This window comes from Hemiscyllium ocellatum, chromosome 11 (assembly GCF_020745735.1).
Source record: "Hemiscyllium ocellatum isolate sHemOce1 chromosome 11, sHemOce1.pat.X.cur, whole genome shotgun sequence".
NCBI classification, from domain to species: Eukaryota; Metazoa; Chordata; class Chondrichthyes; order Orectolobiformes; family Hemiscylliidae; genus Hemiscyllium; species Hemiscyllium ocellatum.
This window is the reverse complement of record NC_083411.1, coordinates 42,625,258-42,640,125: the sequence shown is the minus strand read 5'-3', so window position 1 is coordinate 42,640,125 and position 14,868 is coordinate 42,625,258. Positions and strand designations below refer to the sequence as shown.

At 42.3% G+C, this 14,868-nt stretch overlaps 1 protein-coding gene across 1 annotated transcript; it reads right to left on the bottom strand.

Moving 5' to 3' along the window:
• Positions 1 to 2,496: 2,496 nt before the first annotated feature.
• On the bottom strand, positions 2,497 to 14,657 carry rpl36a (ribosomal protein L36A). Its single transcript, XM_060832151.1, has 5 exons — positions 14,551 to 14,657; positions 10,240 to 10,345; positions 8,644 to 8,711; positions 3,172 to 3,294; positions 2,497 to 2,574 (listed from the first exon to the last, which is right to left on the bottom strand). Exons 1-5 carry the CDS (start codon positions 14,551 to 14,553, stop codon positions 2,554 to 2,556), a joined length of 321 nt encoding a protein of 106 aa, XP_060688134.1. The 5' UTR covers positions 14,554 to 14,657; the 3' UTR covers positions 2,497 to 2,553.
• Positions 14,658 to 14,868: the final 211 nt, after the last annotated feature.

The window sequence follows — 14,868 nt, the reverse complement described above, 5'->3', positions numbered from 1 at the left end:
AAATAATACAATCTCTACTCTTGCCTGGACTTAAGTTTTATTTTCTGAATACTGCCTCCTTTTTCAAGGGGGGGTGGGGGAACATGGTGGAAGGGAAGAAATAAGACCAACTAAAACAGTTTCTCTCATTCTTACCAACAATCCAGCACGTTAAGTTACTAAAATTCTGAAGCTTCCTCCTGTTCATGAACACCAAGTGCCCCACTGGTGGTATACACATCTTTCAGGCAGAAAGTTATGAATTGGAGCACAATCTAAGCTAATTGTTTAGTACAGATCTCAACTTGAATTGATATCAGATATTGACACAAATACCCTACTTTTCACCTCTCACCTTATGCTATGCCTCAACACTCCCACAAGCACCCCCACAGCTTAGCATTCCTCTTTCTTTACAGCCAGTTGCGTCTTAACTATTTCAAGTTAGCAAGGTAGACACAAAGCCTTTTCAACTTGATCACTTCAAATATGTGATTAAATTAACTAAACAGGCCTTTGTGGCATCAAAACAATCCTCTAATCAAAATGGTACATGACCACCATTTGAGGTTAAAGTCCCGTATATGGTGGCAGCTGCAGAATAGGTCAGACGCAACTGCTCATGCTGCTGCTTCCTGCAGCAGACTAGTTGTAGCGTTTTTCACCTAATAGGGGCAACACTAAGTAACTCACTGGCTGTGATGGTGTGATAGGCACTGCAGAAATGCAAACACAAAGAAATGTTGACAGGACATAGGATATCCATGGACAGATTAGCTTACTTCAATAGTCTAAATGCTGAAGAGGTTATTTGACTCCATATGCTATTTGCTGGACTTTTATCAGTAATCTCACTTTCCATAAATCAAATAGAGCAAATAGTGGTCACCTTGCAACACTGCTCTGCAGTTGACAAACAGTACCAAAATGGAGCAGCTGGTCACAAATGCCACTTCAGCAGCATCTCTGCCCCAAGCAAGTCTGCAACCAGATTCCTCTAAAATAATAATACAATCATATACTAAGCAAGAAGATGATAATGCCCTACTTCACAAACTACTAGAGGTGGGTTCCCCAGATCCTGCTTCTGGATTAATGATGCTGGAAGAGCACAGCAGTTCAGGCAGCATCCGAGGAGCAGTAAAATCGACATTTCGGTCAAAAGCCCTTCATCAGGAATAAAGGCAGAGAGCCTGAAGCATGGAGAGATAAGCTAGAGGAGGGCTGGGGTGGGGAGAAAGTAGCATAGAGTACAATAAGTGAGTGGGGGAGGGGATGAAGGTGATAGGTCAGGGGCGGGTGGAGTGGATAGGTGGAAAAGAAGATAGGCAGGTAGGACAAGTCATGGGGACAGTGCTGAACTGGAAGTTTGGAACTAGGGTGAGGTGGGGGAAAGGGAAATGAGTAAACTGTTGAAGTCCACATTGTTGCCCAGATCCTGCACTGAACCCCTTGTTTGTTGGAGAACCTCAACACCAAGACCCTTTCCAAATCCAGAAGCACAAATTCCCTGTTTTCTCCACAGAGCAAGCAAGTAAACATCTTCCACACAGGGAACAGGGCTCAACTCAAGCTTATTCAATGAGATGCTAGCTGATTTACAACCAAACTGCATACGCCCACCTTCATCTCATATCTTAATATTTTTGAACAGAAAATCAATCTGATTTCGAATTAACAATTGGTTATCAACAACATCAACCCTCTCATTCTGTGTCAATGTACACCAACCATGGTCCTAGACTACTAACCAGCTTAAAATTTCTATCAATTCTATCTGCTTCCATTAATACTAAATTATATTTTGAAAACATGTCATTCCTCAACATTCTAAATTCCAAAGAATACAATCTTAGTTTGTCTAGTCTTTACTTGTCATTTGACCTCTGGATGCAGGCTATCCTTCCATACTGCACTCCCTCCAAGGTCAGATTCCACCCCCCTCTTTGTACCCCAATTCTGGTCTAAGGTTGTAGCTAAAAGGAAGTTTCTACTCTGTTGTATTCTCATTCTGCAAAAGACATAATTCCATTCATTTCTGATTAGTGGCTGTTCCTATTCATTGCAGTTTCATAGTCTATGTATCCGAAGCCCTTAAGTCTCTGGTCCTCCTTTCACCATTTAAAAAGTCCATAATCCTCTCTTTTTAGGGATCCAAAGTGGATAATTTCAATTTGCTAACTCGAATTTCCTTTGTTAGTTTTGCCTGTTATTCTACCTCTAGTATTGTGCTTCCATCTATACTGCAGGACTCACCCACAGATCCTTGAAGAACACTATTAATCACATTCCGAAAATTACAGTACCTGCCCATTATCCCTGCTTCAGATGTGATGCACCCTTTTAATATCCAGCAGATGTGGACAAACTGGTTTATCTGAAAACTGCAAGTCTAAAGAGACATTTGTTTCAGTGGTATACTGCCAGTCACTTTGTAAATACTGCAGCTTCTCTAGATACAATGACACAAGGATCCTGTGAACTAGAGTAAGAAGGGATGATAGCAGTCAACAACAATAACTTTCAGTAATTTTTATTGTGAATTTGTACTCTAAAGAACACCAAGAATGCAGCTTAGAACTGGATGACTTGGCCCTGGAAAAAAAAAGTAAAAATCAAAAGGTTAGCAAATATATTATCTAGTAAGCAGCAATCCTGTCAGTAGTCACATCAGTCGTCATCCTCAGAATGTCTTATTTGAGGGGCACTGCCTTTTTGTGAGATTGTTAGAAAGCTGGATCATCATATTTGACTTGCTACATATATAGTGAATGCATCTGTTATAAGCATTAAACCAACAACTCTAGCACACAGCAAGTAAAGCTCCACCTACTCAAAATGTAAGTAAAGTTCCCTCACACTGTTTCATAAGCCCCCACAACAATCAGAACCCTCTTGCTCCATAGGTTTTTCAGGATCCAGCCTGTTTCGGGTCTGATCTTAACTCCCCCACCCTTAGTGGTGAAACACAGCTGAAACACACCACCAAAGTCTCGGAACAAAATTGTAAGCATAATCTTTAGGAAGCGACATTGCTGAACAAAGAATGAATCCAGCTTGGAATCCAAATGCAACATATAAACATGCACCTACTCCACCCCACAGGTGGTGCATAGTACAGTTTAGCCACAACACTGCACCTTCTGTCTGATGCTGTCCACCCAATCCACAGAAGGACTCAGGCACACTTACCTTCCTCTTCTTGTCTCCTCCCAGCTCAAAGTGTTTGCATCGCTTGATAGCCAGCATTCTCTTTGATCGACAGTTAGGCTCCACACATTCCAGTCTCAGCACAATCTTCTTTGTGGTCTTAGCCTGCAAACACATGGGATAGAAATTACCATGCAAACCTGGCTGCTCTCAACACCCCTAACATAATAAGGTCACAACATGTACATACAAACACTGTGGAATCTCAACACCATGAGGCAAGTTTTAAAAATATGGAGAAAGGAAATACAGCTCCACATTATTGGTGGAATGTGACAGCATTGGAGAGGGTGCAGAAGAGAGGTATCATGTTGCCTGGACTGAAGAATTCAGTTATGAAGAGGGATTGGACAAACTAGAGTTGTTTTTCTGAAGAGCAGAGATTGACGAGGGACATGATTGAGATGTATAACACCAAGAGGGGCATAGATAGGGTAACAGGAATAAAGTTTTCTCCTTGGTGGAAGGATCAATGATCAGGATGTAGATTTAAGTTAAGGGGCAGAGGTTTAGAGGAGGTATTAGAAAAAAGCCTTTCCATTCAGGGGGTGGTGGGATTCTGGAACTCACTGTCTTTAAGAGTGGTAGAGGTAGAAACCCTCATAACCTTCCACAAGTATTTAGATGTATAACTTGGCATCACAAGTGCACAAGACTATTGACCAAGTGCTGGAAAATGGGATTAGCAGAGCAAGGAGGTTGTTTTTGACCAGCATGGACAGGATGGGCCATAGCGCCTTTTTCTGGGCTGTCGACTTTTATAATTTTACAACCAGCGAAATGTCTTATAGATTAAGATGGGCCAATGTCACAATAATCTTAACAGAATCTCTGACGTAGACAAAGCTATTTTGGACAGCATTATTAATGGATGCAAAAACCACCTTTATGAACATTGTGCTTTTCAAAATTCTGGACTGAAAGAAGAACTGTTTTTACAAAAAAAGGTAATGGCATATTCTGAAGAGTGTGTACCTACAGCAGGTTTGTGAAACAGCTGTCTGAACAAGCAGTAACTGAAGTTTAGAGGTTGGAAACAAACTGCAACCAAGTGGTTGCATACAGATACAAATTTAGTTTATTGATTGGTTAATGAACTAGTGACCAGTTATCATGAGAAAGCAGTTTTGCTCATCAACAATCATGTGATCAGTTCTCAGCTAACTGAATAGGTTGGGCCTAGAAACAAGGTACAGAGAAGTGATCAGATCTTCACCAGGTTTCAATTCTCTGCATTCAGAACCCACTTTAAAATTGAATAAAATCAATTTATTTTCTTCAGCAGTTGCTGTTATTTGTCATTTACAACTGATAACTTTTTACAAGTGAACAAGTCACTCTATGCCTCTTGCAGACAAGTAGAAAATTTGGGGAAAAAAATTAAAAGGCCAAGAAGAAACCTCCTGATTAGCAAGAACAAACTTAACAGAACTTGAATATAAGATGTAGCTTTCCATCCATCCATGTCTTTCTTCCTTGACTACATCTTTGCCCGTAAAAGAGGATTTGTAAAGGAATTTCAAATGAGTTTCAAATGTTCAAGATACATGTTGACAGTTTACATTTCTTAGAATAGCAATTCTTCTAAAGTACAGAAATCTGGTCCGTGCTTCCTGTTGATCAGAGTTTGAAAATCAGATAGATTGGGCAATTTTTGTATACTTAGTTTAAAATCATTAACTTATGACGAGTCTGCATATGGTGGGGTTCAGCTTCCTGTATACTGTCCCGTTGAGGTGGTATCATATTGGAGATGCCACTGGACTGTAATCCAGAAACGCGGGCCAATTTTTTGAAGATGTGGATTTGTATTCCACGATAGTAGATGTTGAAACTTGAATTCAATAAAATCTAGAATTAAAAGCTAGCCCAATTGTGACCATTCAATCATTGTTGATTGTCATAAAAACCCATCTGGTTCGCTCATGTTCTTTAGGGAAGGAAATCCACCATCCTTATCTGGTATGGCATATATGTATCTCTAAACCCTGGATGAATTTAACAAAAAAACTGGAACCAATAAAGAGTGAGAACAGGATCAAGGCCACAAGCAATAGGAACAGGAATACACCATTTGTCCCCTCACAGCTACACTGCCATTCACATGCTCATGGCTGATACAATAGTCTTCACCTCCACTTTTCTACCTTTTGTCCATAACCCGATTCTCTACTGATCAAGAAACTATCTAATTCAACCTTAAATATAGACAAGGAATCTGCCACAAGCTCTCTGCGGCAAGGAGTTCCAAAGACACTCAACCCTCAAAGTAAATGTCTCCCCACAGTGGTCTTAAGTTTACACCTCTGTATTCTGAGATGATATCCTTTGATCCTATTCTCCCATCAGGGAAAACATTCTCTCAGCATTTGTCCTGTCAGGCCCCTGAAGAATCCAAAACGCTTCAAAAAGACCACCGCTCATTCTTCCAAACTCCAATGAGTAAAGTCCCAATCTGTTCAGCCTTTGCTCATCCAACAATACCAGGGATCATCCTAGTGAATCTTCTCTGAACTTTCTCCAATGAAACAATATTCTTAGGTAAAGGGGACCAAAACTGCTCACAGTACTCAAGATGTGGTCTCACCAGCAACTTGTATAGTTCCAGTAAGACTTCCCCACTCTTGATATTCCATATCTCTTAAACTAAGGGTCAACATTCCTGATCACCTGCTGCACCTCTGTGCTGGCTTGTGTTTCATACACATGTACTCACCCAGTCCCTTTATATTGCAGCTTTTCTCCATTAATATAACACTGTTCTTTTGTTCTCTCTTCTAAAATGAACTTCACATTTTCCCATATTATAATCCATTTGTCAACCATTACCCATTTACTTAACCATATCAATGTGAACTGCTTGTATCCCTCCTGCAATTTATTTTTGTTGCTTGCAAATTTGGCTACAGTACATTTGCCTCCTCCAAGTTAATAATATATACTGTAAACAGCTGTGGTGCCAGCACTGATCCCCATGGAACTGCACTGGTCACAGGTTATCAACCTGAAACAGAACCCCCTTATCCACCCTTGCTGTTTCTTGTTGATTAAGCTATACTCTATCCATACCAACAAACTACCTCTAAAACCGTGCGTCAGCTGTTGAAATTCAATGTTGATTCACAAACAATGGACATGTGACAGACACAAGCTATACTTTTAAGGACAAACAGCTTCAAGACAGGAGAATAGAGGGAGGAGCCAAAGTCTCGAATACACAAGACATTGCATTTCACTGCTGAGCTTTATATGATGCATCATGGCCAAACACAGCAGCAAATAAAAATGCTGGAAAACGTAAGGGAGTTGCAGCCAGTGGGAAACACCACCATATATAATGGAAGCTTAATCAGCGCAGCTTTCGGTCAACATGTGAATACTTCAAGTCTGAGTTTATAAATACTTTTCACTCTCCTGTCTCTTCAGCAAATCAGCTCTACTGACTAATAAGGAACAGAAACATTGAGCGTCAGAGGTTCCTTTTAAACCTGCATTAACTCATCATTCCATATTTGGTATTTCCTTTGTCATGAGATCTCATCCAACTGTGTCACATTAATAACTAGCCTTCTGCAAAAGCAAATAAATCAACTACATCAAAACAGAACAAGGTCTTGACTCACGTCAAAGACTTATCAGGTGTCATCGTACCCCAATATCAATGTAGTGTACCAGAAATAAGGAGGTTTTTGGCCCCGGAAGAATGAAAAATTAACTTCAGATCGAGATGGACAAAGGGACAACGTCACCTTATGTCAAAGCCATTAGCCAAGAGTGGTTACACAGGTGAATATCACAGCATTGATGGCCAGTCCCAAAATAAGAAACATTAGCAGGACAGGAAGGGGCAAGATGTCATATCACCTCCTTGGGGGAAGACCATGAGCACCCTCACATCAGCCCAAGGGAAGAGCCAAGTGTTAGTACCAAGACTACCACAGATCGCCAGGGAAGGACATCGGATCACTAAGACATGGGAGAACACAACTCTACTCCTCCATTCTCTAGAATAGCTCTGGGATCACTGAAGAGTTATCGTCTGTCACAGGTTTTACATTTGCTTTCTCTGCTAATTAAGTAAGTACCATATCTATACTGCTGTTTCTCAAAAGAGCCATTACAAAATTGCAATTATTTGATTATTTTAGGTAACCATGATCACAAATGCCCTAAAATCAACGGAAAGCAAGGTCTGAGGCAGCACAGGATGGAAGTGGGAGCAAAGCAGATAAGCCTTGGGCCTAGCAAGAAAGCCTGAAAGATTTAGCATGGTGGCTGTGCAAACTGGACGAAGTGAAAAGGAATCACCAAAGGGGTATATTTAAACTTTTCAACCGTACTCGGCTAACTGACAACCAGGAAAACTGAAGAAATGACTCAAGGCAGGTGAATGTGGAATGTCTAGCTTAAGGGTGCAAGAGCTACTATATAGGGAAAATGTAGTGGAGGCTGATGTGATGACATTATATTCCCACATTATGATTGCACAAGTTAAAACATAAGTCCTTCCCAGTACATTTTAACAGAACCGAATATATGTAGAGCTGCTGTACATGGGCATGGCCAGTTTAAATCTAATAGTTCTTCAGGACCACGCACCAACCATACCATGATAGAAGGCTAACTGTCCACTGAAACTGTACAGATAGACAACACTTTATCCGAAACGGCGAAATCTGAAAAGCTCCGAAATCTGAAGGCTTATTCGTAAAGTTTTTTCTCATTAACAAGGTTGTTTGGCGCACAAACAGTTAACCCAACTCCACACCCACTCAATGTGTGTCAATCAGATGCAACGTGGGAGAGCATGACACAGGACTAGCAGGCCTCAATTCTGTTTCAGGGCCCGTTTTACTCTCAGTTAGTCTGCTGTTCAGTAAGATTTTTAAACACTTCACCATCAAACTGTCACTTATTCTAAAATTCAAAAAATTCTGATTTCTGAAAACCAGCTGGTCCTGAGCATGTCGGATAAAGGATTGTGCACTTGTACAGAACATAAATATAACAAGCCAGTATCTGCACCAACTTATGACCACAGAGCAGACTGCAATAGTGAAACACGCTCACCAAACCAGTCGAAGTCTTAGTAAGAACATATGGCCTAGGTAATCCTGACCAGTCGAACAAGAAAACAAAACGCTTCTATTGCACCTTTTAAGTACTCAAGTTGCATTAAAGCATTTTAAAGTTAACGAAGCCTTTCAGAATGGAGTTATGGCTAAATACACGAGTTGCAGAAGATGGCATGGGCGGAATATATTTTAACAATGTTAGTTAAAGTGATGTTTTTGAAGAATGAATATTGGCCAGGACTGGTACGAGATGAGACCCCTCTTCTCGGAATTATCATGGTATCTTGCATATCCAGCCAAGAGTGTAAACAAAGCCCCACTTTAACATAAATCTCACCTGATATTGCTTTTGTGTTGCACTCAGTCCAAAGAAACTTACCTTTTTTCGAAATATAGGCTTTGTCTGTCCACCATAACCACTCTGCTTCCTGTCATAACGCCTCTTACCTGTAGGAAGATATGTCATGAGCTCCTGTCTGAACATTATACTCAGCTAAGTCCACAGAGACAGGATAATGTCAGGATATTCCAACAAATTTAATCGCAGATCATGCAAAGTTTCAACACAATTAACTCCCATTCACTGAGTAGTCTATCCACATACCAGAGAGATTTGTCATATTCCTGAAGACTGCACTATAAATTTTCTTTCTGTCTGCAGTGTCGAACTCTAAAGTAAACAGCAAAGAGATCCACCATGCTGGCCAGCCATTCTCTGGGCGATCAGACACTATTGTGAAGGCAGAGGGTGGGTTGGGGGCTAGAGTTCACGATAGATGGAGATGGAGCCCAGAGGAAGAGAAAAGCAATCATGCATTCAAAGAGATAGATAACAATAAGCTGAGGAGAAAGAAAAACTGGTAATTGGAGCCGTAATTGAGTGAAAATCTGTTGTCCATGCTGAAGGCAGCCCGTGTCATTACAGGGTCTGGGATGTGGGGAGGGGTAAAAGACATGGAAGGAGGTACTCAAGCCTTAAAATTGTTGAACTCCATATTGAGACATGAAGAGTGTAGGCTTCTCAAGTGGAAAATCAGCTGCTGTTGTTCACACTTGTACTGAACCTCACTGGAGCAATGCAGCAAGCCTGAGACAGAAATGTTAACCAGGGAACATGGTGATGTGTTAAAGTGGCAGACAACCAAAAGCCCAGGGTAATTTTTGCTGACAGAATGAGAGTGTTCTGTAGAGCGGTCACACAGTCTGCATTTCGTTTCCCCAATGTAGAGGAGACCAAATACAGTAGGCTAGATTGAGTGAAGTCAGGTAAATTGCTGCTTCATCTGGAAGGTGTCTGGAGCCTTGGATAGGGAGGACAGCGGAGGTAAACAGGCAGGTGTTACACCTTCTGCTATAGCAAGGTACTATGACGGTGTGGAAAGGTGTTGGAAGTACATCAGGTGCCCCAGAGGGAATATTCCCTGAGAATGCTGAAAAGGAAATGGAGGAGAAAGTTCACCTTGTGGTGGCACAAATGGTGGCGATTTGCTACCATCAGTTCTGAAGAAGGGTCACTGGATCCAAAATGTTAACTCTGTTTTTTCTTCATAGATGCTGCCAGACCTGCTGAGTTTCTATAGTCAATTCTATTTTTCTTTGCAACTTCTCTAATTTTTTCTCACAACTGAAATCTCTCATCTCTGGAACTATTCTCAATTCTTCTGCACCATCTCCAATACATTCATTCTTCCTGTTGTGCGATCCAAACTATATATAATACTCCAGCTGAGATCTAACCAGTATCTTACACAAGTTCATCATAACATTCTTTTATTCTATCTGTGTAGGCTAGAACACCGTGTACTTTTTATTAACAGTCCTGCCACTGTTAATAATTTATGTACACATACATCTAGATCTTTTTGCTCTTGTACTCTTTAGAACAAAACCTTTGTTTTATACAGTCTCTTCATTGTACTTAAGTGCATCACCTCACTTCTTCCAAAATCCAACATCATTCCCACCAGTGACTTACCTTGTGCATACAAGGAATCCTTTCCTTTCTTGTACTGGGTAACCTTATGAGGCTGGTGCCTTCGACATTTCTTGCAGTACGTCCTCCGGGTTTTTGGTACGTTGACCTGCAGAGAAATGGGGTGAAGAAAACAAAATGGGATTCTGATTGAGACGTACCGATATAATATTACATCAAGCTCTGAAGTCATGTATCTCAAGCTTGCTCAAGGTGCTTGAGGGGATCTGTAACTCAACACTCAGGCCCTACTGAACAGAAAGATGTTAGTCTAAATTAGCCCCATCTTCCTCCATGAAAATGATTCTTTGCAGACCCTGGCCCAACAGCCCCTTTTGACAGCCCAGGTTCCTACAACAATCGGCCAGACAGAATGGAAAATCATTCTGAGCCAACACAGCAGGCTTGTCTGAAAAATGGTTGGCCACAAGTCTACGATTCAGATGCAAGCCACGTAGATTTGAATGAACATGGTAGAAAAACAGGTTTATCCATTTCCCTGCTCTCTTTGTGACCAAAATTATGAATCCATTAAGCACCCATCATTTTCCTCCATTCACTGGCTCACCTGACCAAAACTCCCCTTATGGTCCAGAGTCCTAAACTCACATCTTATTCATCTTCTGCCCTATCGCTCCCAATGCCCTGTTTGAGCTCATTTGGTACACAAAGGCCCACCTCTGCTCTCTCTTATTAACACTAAATTATTGTATGTCCCAATTCCCTTCCCGGCCTCCATAATAGCGGTACTTTAACAATTGTCTGTCTGTTTTCACCCCCCCACTTGGGTACTTACCTCCCGTCTCCAAAGCTTTCCATAAGAAAAACGAAAACCCTCTCAAGTTGTAAAATGCCTTCAAAGCCCGTATCCAGCTTTCCACAACTCCGTGTTTAAACTTCTCCAATCTAGTTCCTGCCTTCTCATGGCATTAAAATTGGCTTTTAAAATCACAAATGAAATGCTATATGATTGTGACAAAATTAAACTAGCCTCTTGATCCTTCTTAAGTTGTCTTTGGCACAACTAGCCACACCACTTTCCTCCAATGCCTCATCATAGGTTCTCACTGGATCAAACTGGAGTAGAAGTGGGTTAATTAGGATTATTCTAAAGATGGAAGGATTGTCTTATAAGAAAAAGCTATACTGTGGAAAAGGATACGGAAAATATAACTGTAGGGAAGTAGACGGTGACATCTTACAAAATGTCCATATTACAGAGGAGGAAGTGCAGGATGTCTTGAAATAGATAAACCCCTAGGACCTGATCAGATGTACCCTAGAACTCTGTGGAAAGCTAGAGAAGTGATTGCTATGCCTCTTGCTGAGATATTTGTATCATCAATAGTCACAGGTGAGGTGCCGGAAGACTAGAGGTTGGCTAACATGGTGCCACTGTTTAAAAAGGGTGGTAAGGACAAGCCAGGGAACCATAGACCAGTGAGCCTGATGTCTGTGGTGGACAAGTAGTTGGAGGGAATCCTGAGGGACAGGATCTGTATGTATTTGAAAAGGCATGACTGATTCGGGATAGTCAACATGGCTTCGTGCATGGGAAATCATGTCTCACAATCCTGAGTTTTTTGAGGAAGTACCAAGAGGATTGATAAGGGCAGAGCGGTAGATGTGATCTATATGGACTTCAGTAAGGCGTTCGACAAGGTTCCTCATGGAAGTCTGATTAGCAAGGTTAGATCTCACGGAATACAGGGAGAACTAGCCATTTGGATACAGAATTGGGTCAAAAGTAGAAGACAGAGGGTGGTGGAGGAGGGTTGTTGTTCAGACTGAAGGCCTGTGACCAGTGGAGTGCCACGAGGATTGGTGCTGGGTCCTCTACTTTTTGTCATTTTGATAAATGATTTGGATGTGAGCATAAGTAGTATAGTTAGTAAGATTGCAGATGACACCAAATTTGGAGGTGTAGTGGACAGTGAAGAGGATTACCTCAGATTACAACAGGATCTGGACCAGATGAGCCATTGGGCAGAAAAGTGGTAGATGGAATTTAATTCAGATAAATGCAAGGTGCTGCATTTTGGGAGAGCAAATCTTAGCAGGACTTATACACTTAATGGTAAGGTCCTAGGGAATGTTACTGAACAAAGAGACCTTGGAGTGCAGGTTCATAGCTCCTTGAAAGGGGAGTCGCAGGTAGATAGGATAGTGAAGAAGGCGTTTGGTATGCTTTCCTTTACTGGTCAGAGTATTGAATACAGGAATTGGGAGGTCATGTTCCGGCTATACAGGACATTGGTTAGGCCACTGTTGGAATATTGCATGCAACTCTGGTCTCCTTCCTATCGGAAAGATGTTGTGAAACTTGAAAGGGCTCAGAAAAAGATTTACAAGGATAATTGGAGGATTTGAGCTATAGGGAGAGGCTGAATAGGCTGGGGCTGTTTTCCCTGGAGTGCCGGAGGCTGAGGGATGACTTCTAGAGGTTTACAAAATTATGAGGGGCATGGATAGGATAAATAGACAGTCTTTTCTCTGGGGTTGGGAAGTCCAGAACTAGAGGGCATATGTTTAGGGTGAGAGGGGAAAGATATAAAAGAGACCTAAGGGGCAACTTTTTCATGCAGAGGGTTGTATGTGAATGGAATGAACTGCCTGAGGAAGCGGGATAGGCTGGTACAACTGCAACATTTAAGAGGCATTTGGATGGGTATATGAATAGGAAGGTTTTGGAGGGATATGAGCCGGGTGCTGGCAGGTAGGACTAGATTGGGTTAGGATATCTGGTCAGCATGGACGGGTTGAACCAAAGGGTCTGTTTCCATGCTGTACATCTCTATGACTCTATAAACAATTTGAGATTCTATTCACTAGAGTTAAGAATGAGAGATGATCTCATTGAAACATACAGGATCCTTAAGGGGCTTGACAGGGTAAATGCTGAGAGGATGTTCCCTCATGGGAGAGTCTAGGACCAGAAGACAGTCTCAGAATGAAGGGTCACCAATTTAAGACTGAAATGATGAGGAATTTTTTTTTATTCACAGCACGGAGTGTCTTTGCAACTCCTTGCAACAAAGAGCTGTGGGACAGAATTGATAAGTACATTGAAGGTTGAGATAGATAGATCAGTAGGGATATCTATGGACATGGGAAAAGCAGGAAAGTGGAAGTATGGAATGCCAGATCAGCCATGACCCTAATGAATGGCAGGGCAGGCTCATGGAGCCGAACAGCCTACTGCTGTTCCTATTCAGTCTTTTGAGCCTGCTGTGCCCTTCAAGAAAATCATCTGAAACTAACATCTGCCAGTTCAAATCTTATAAACATAAGTCACCTCTCCCCCCTCTGATATTGCTACCTGAGGCCCAAATGATCTGTTGATGGCTTTCTTCTATTGCTACATGCTGCACCTCAGGCAATCTCACAAGGCCTGGTGGTGCAGGTTAGAATAGCCTGCTCCTGTCTCAGTCCTGTTCACTGTCTGTCCTCGCTGCCTTGCATTAGCTCCCAGTTAAACAGAGGCACGATTTAAAGACCATTATTTTTTCAAATCTTCCACTGCTTTTGGCCTTTAATAAAGCTTCTTTCCCACTGTTATCAGACTTTTGAACAGACCTCTCAAACGTTAATACTCTCTGCACCTTCAGCGTCTGTAACACCATATTATGTTCTGCTACCTGAAGCAATTTATAATGATACTATGCACCCAGGTAGAGCACACAACATTTTTCAGTGTCTCAGTACATGTGACAACAATAAATCAAGTTAAATATCTGTAAATTCCCTCCAACTCCTGCTGCTTGAGCATGTCTCTGTAACTGCTGCACCATGTCTTCAGGTGCCTCTGCCCATAATCTACAATCCCACTACAAATCTCCCACCTTATTTTCCCCCTGAAAGCTGCCTGTTTGAATGCTACTGTAATAGTACCACATGTAACTCATAGCAATACTGCGTCTGATAACAATGCCACTTTTTTTGGGGGGGGGGCATATTCTGGACAAGGCGCTAAATTAATGCAAGTTGTTGTTGCACTTCTTTCTCTTGGGGGACTTGCTGGAGGGCAGCTACCTTGGCACCTCCCGGCTGCTGTCGAATCGCCTTCCACCCGGGGTAGCCCTCCCCCCAACCTCCATCTCACTGCAGTCCCGCGGCCCTCCCTCTCGGGGATTCAGCCTCAGATACGGTTTCTGCGCTGTCGATCCCTCAGCTCGGCTCGATTCCCCCGCCAGCTGGTATACCACACGCGAGAGGCGAGCCTGCACTGCCTCGCTCAGCCGGTGTGACAACTGCCAAAGGCGGATGGCGGCTGATTGTCCCTAGGCCTCAGGCTCCGTCAGCTCTTTCACTCACCATCCTGTCGTCTCGGTCCCGGGCACAGAGAGAGAGAAAGAAAGATGGTGGGCGTCCTGACGTCACCGAGCACGTATAGAGCGCGGCGCATGCTGGGATTCTGGTGGACTCAGGCTATGTGTGTTCGGAGGACCTCAGTGTTGCGGGTAGCCAACGGATCCAATGAGCAGAGGACATGAATTTAACAGTAACTGCAAAATAGGGTGAACAGAATAATAATGAGTCCGAGAGAATATGCCCTATTATCATAGAGATATACAGCATGGAAACAGACCCTTCGGTTCAACCCGTCAATACCGATCAGATATCCCAACCCAA

Excerpts from the sequence above, each read along its gene's own strand:
- rpl36a (XM_060832151.1), bottom strand. Across the intron at positions 8,712-10,239 it reads GGATTCCTTGTATGCACAAG|GTAAGAGGCGTTATGACAGG; the intron begins GTAAGTCACTGG and ends ATCTTCCTACAG. Across the intron at positions 2,575-3,171 it reads GAGGAGACAAGAAGAGGAAG|GGCCAAGTCATCCAGTTCTA; the intron begins GTAAGTGTGCCT and ends TTTTTTTTCCAG.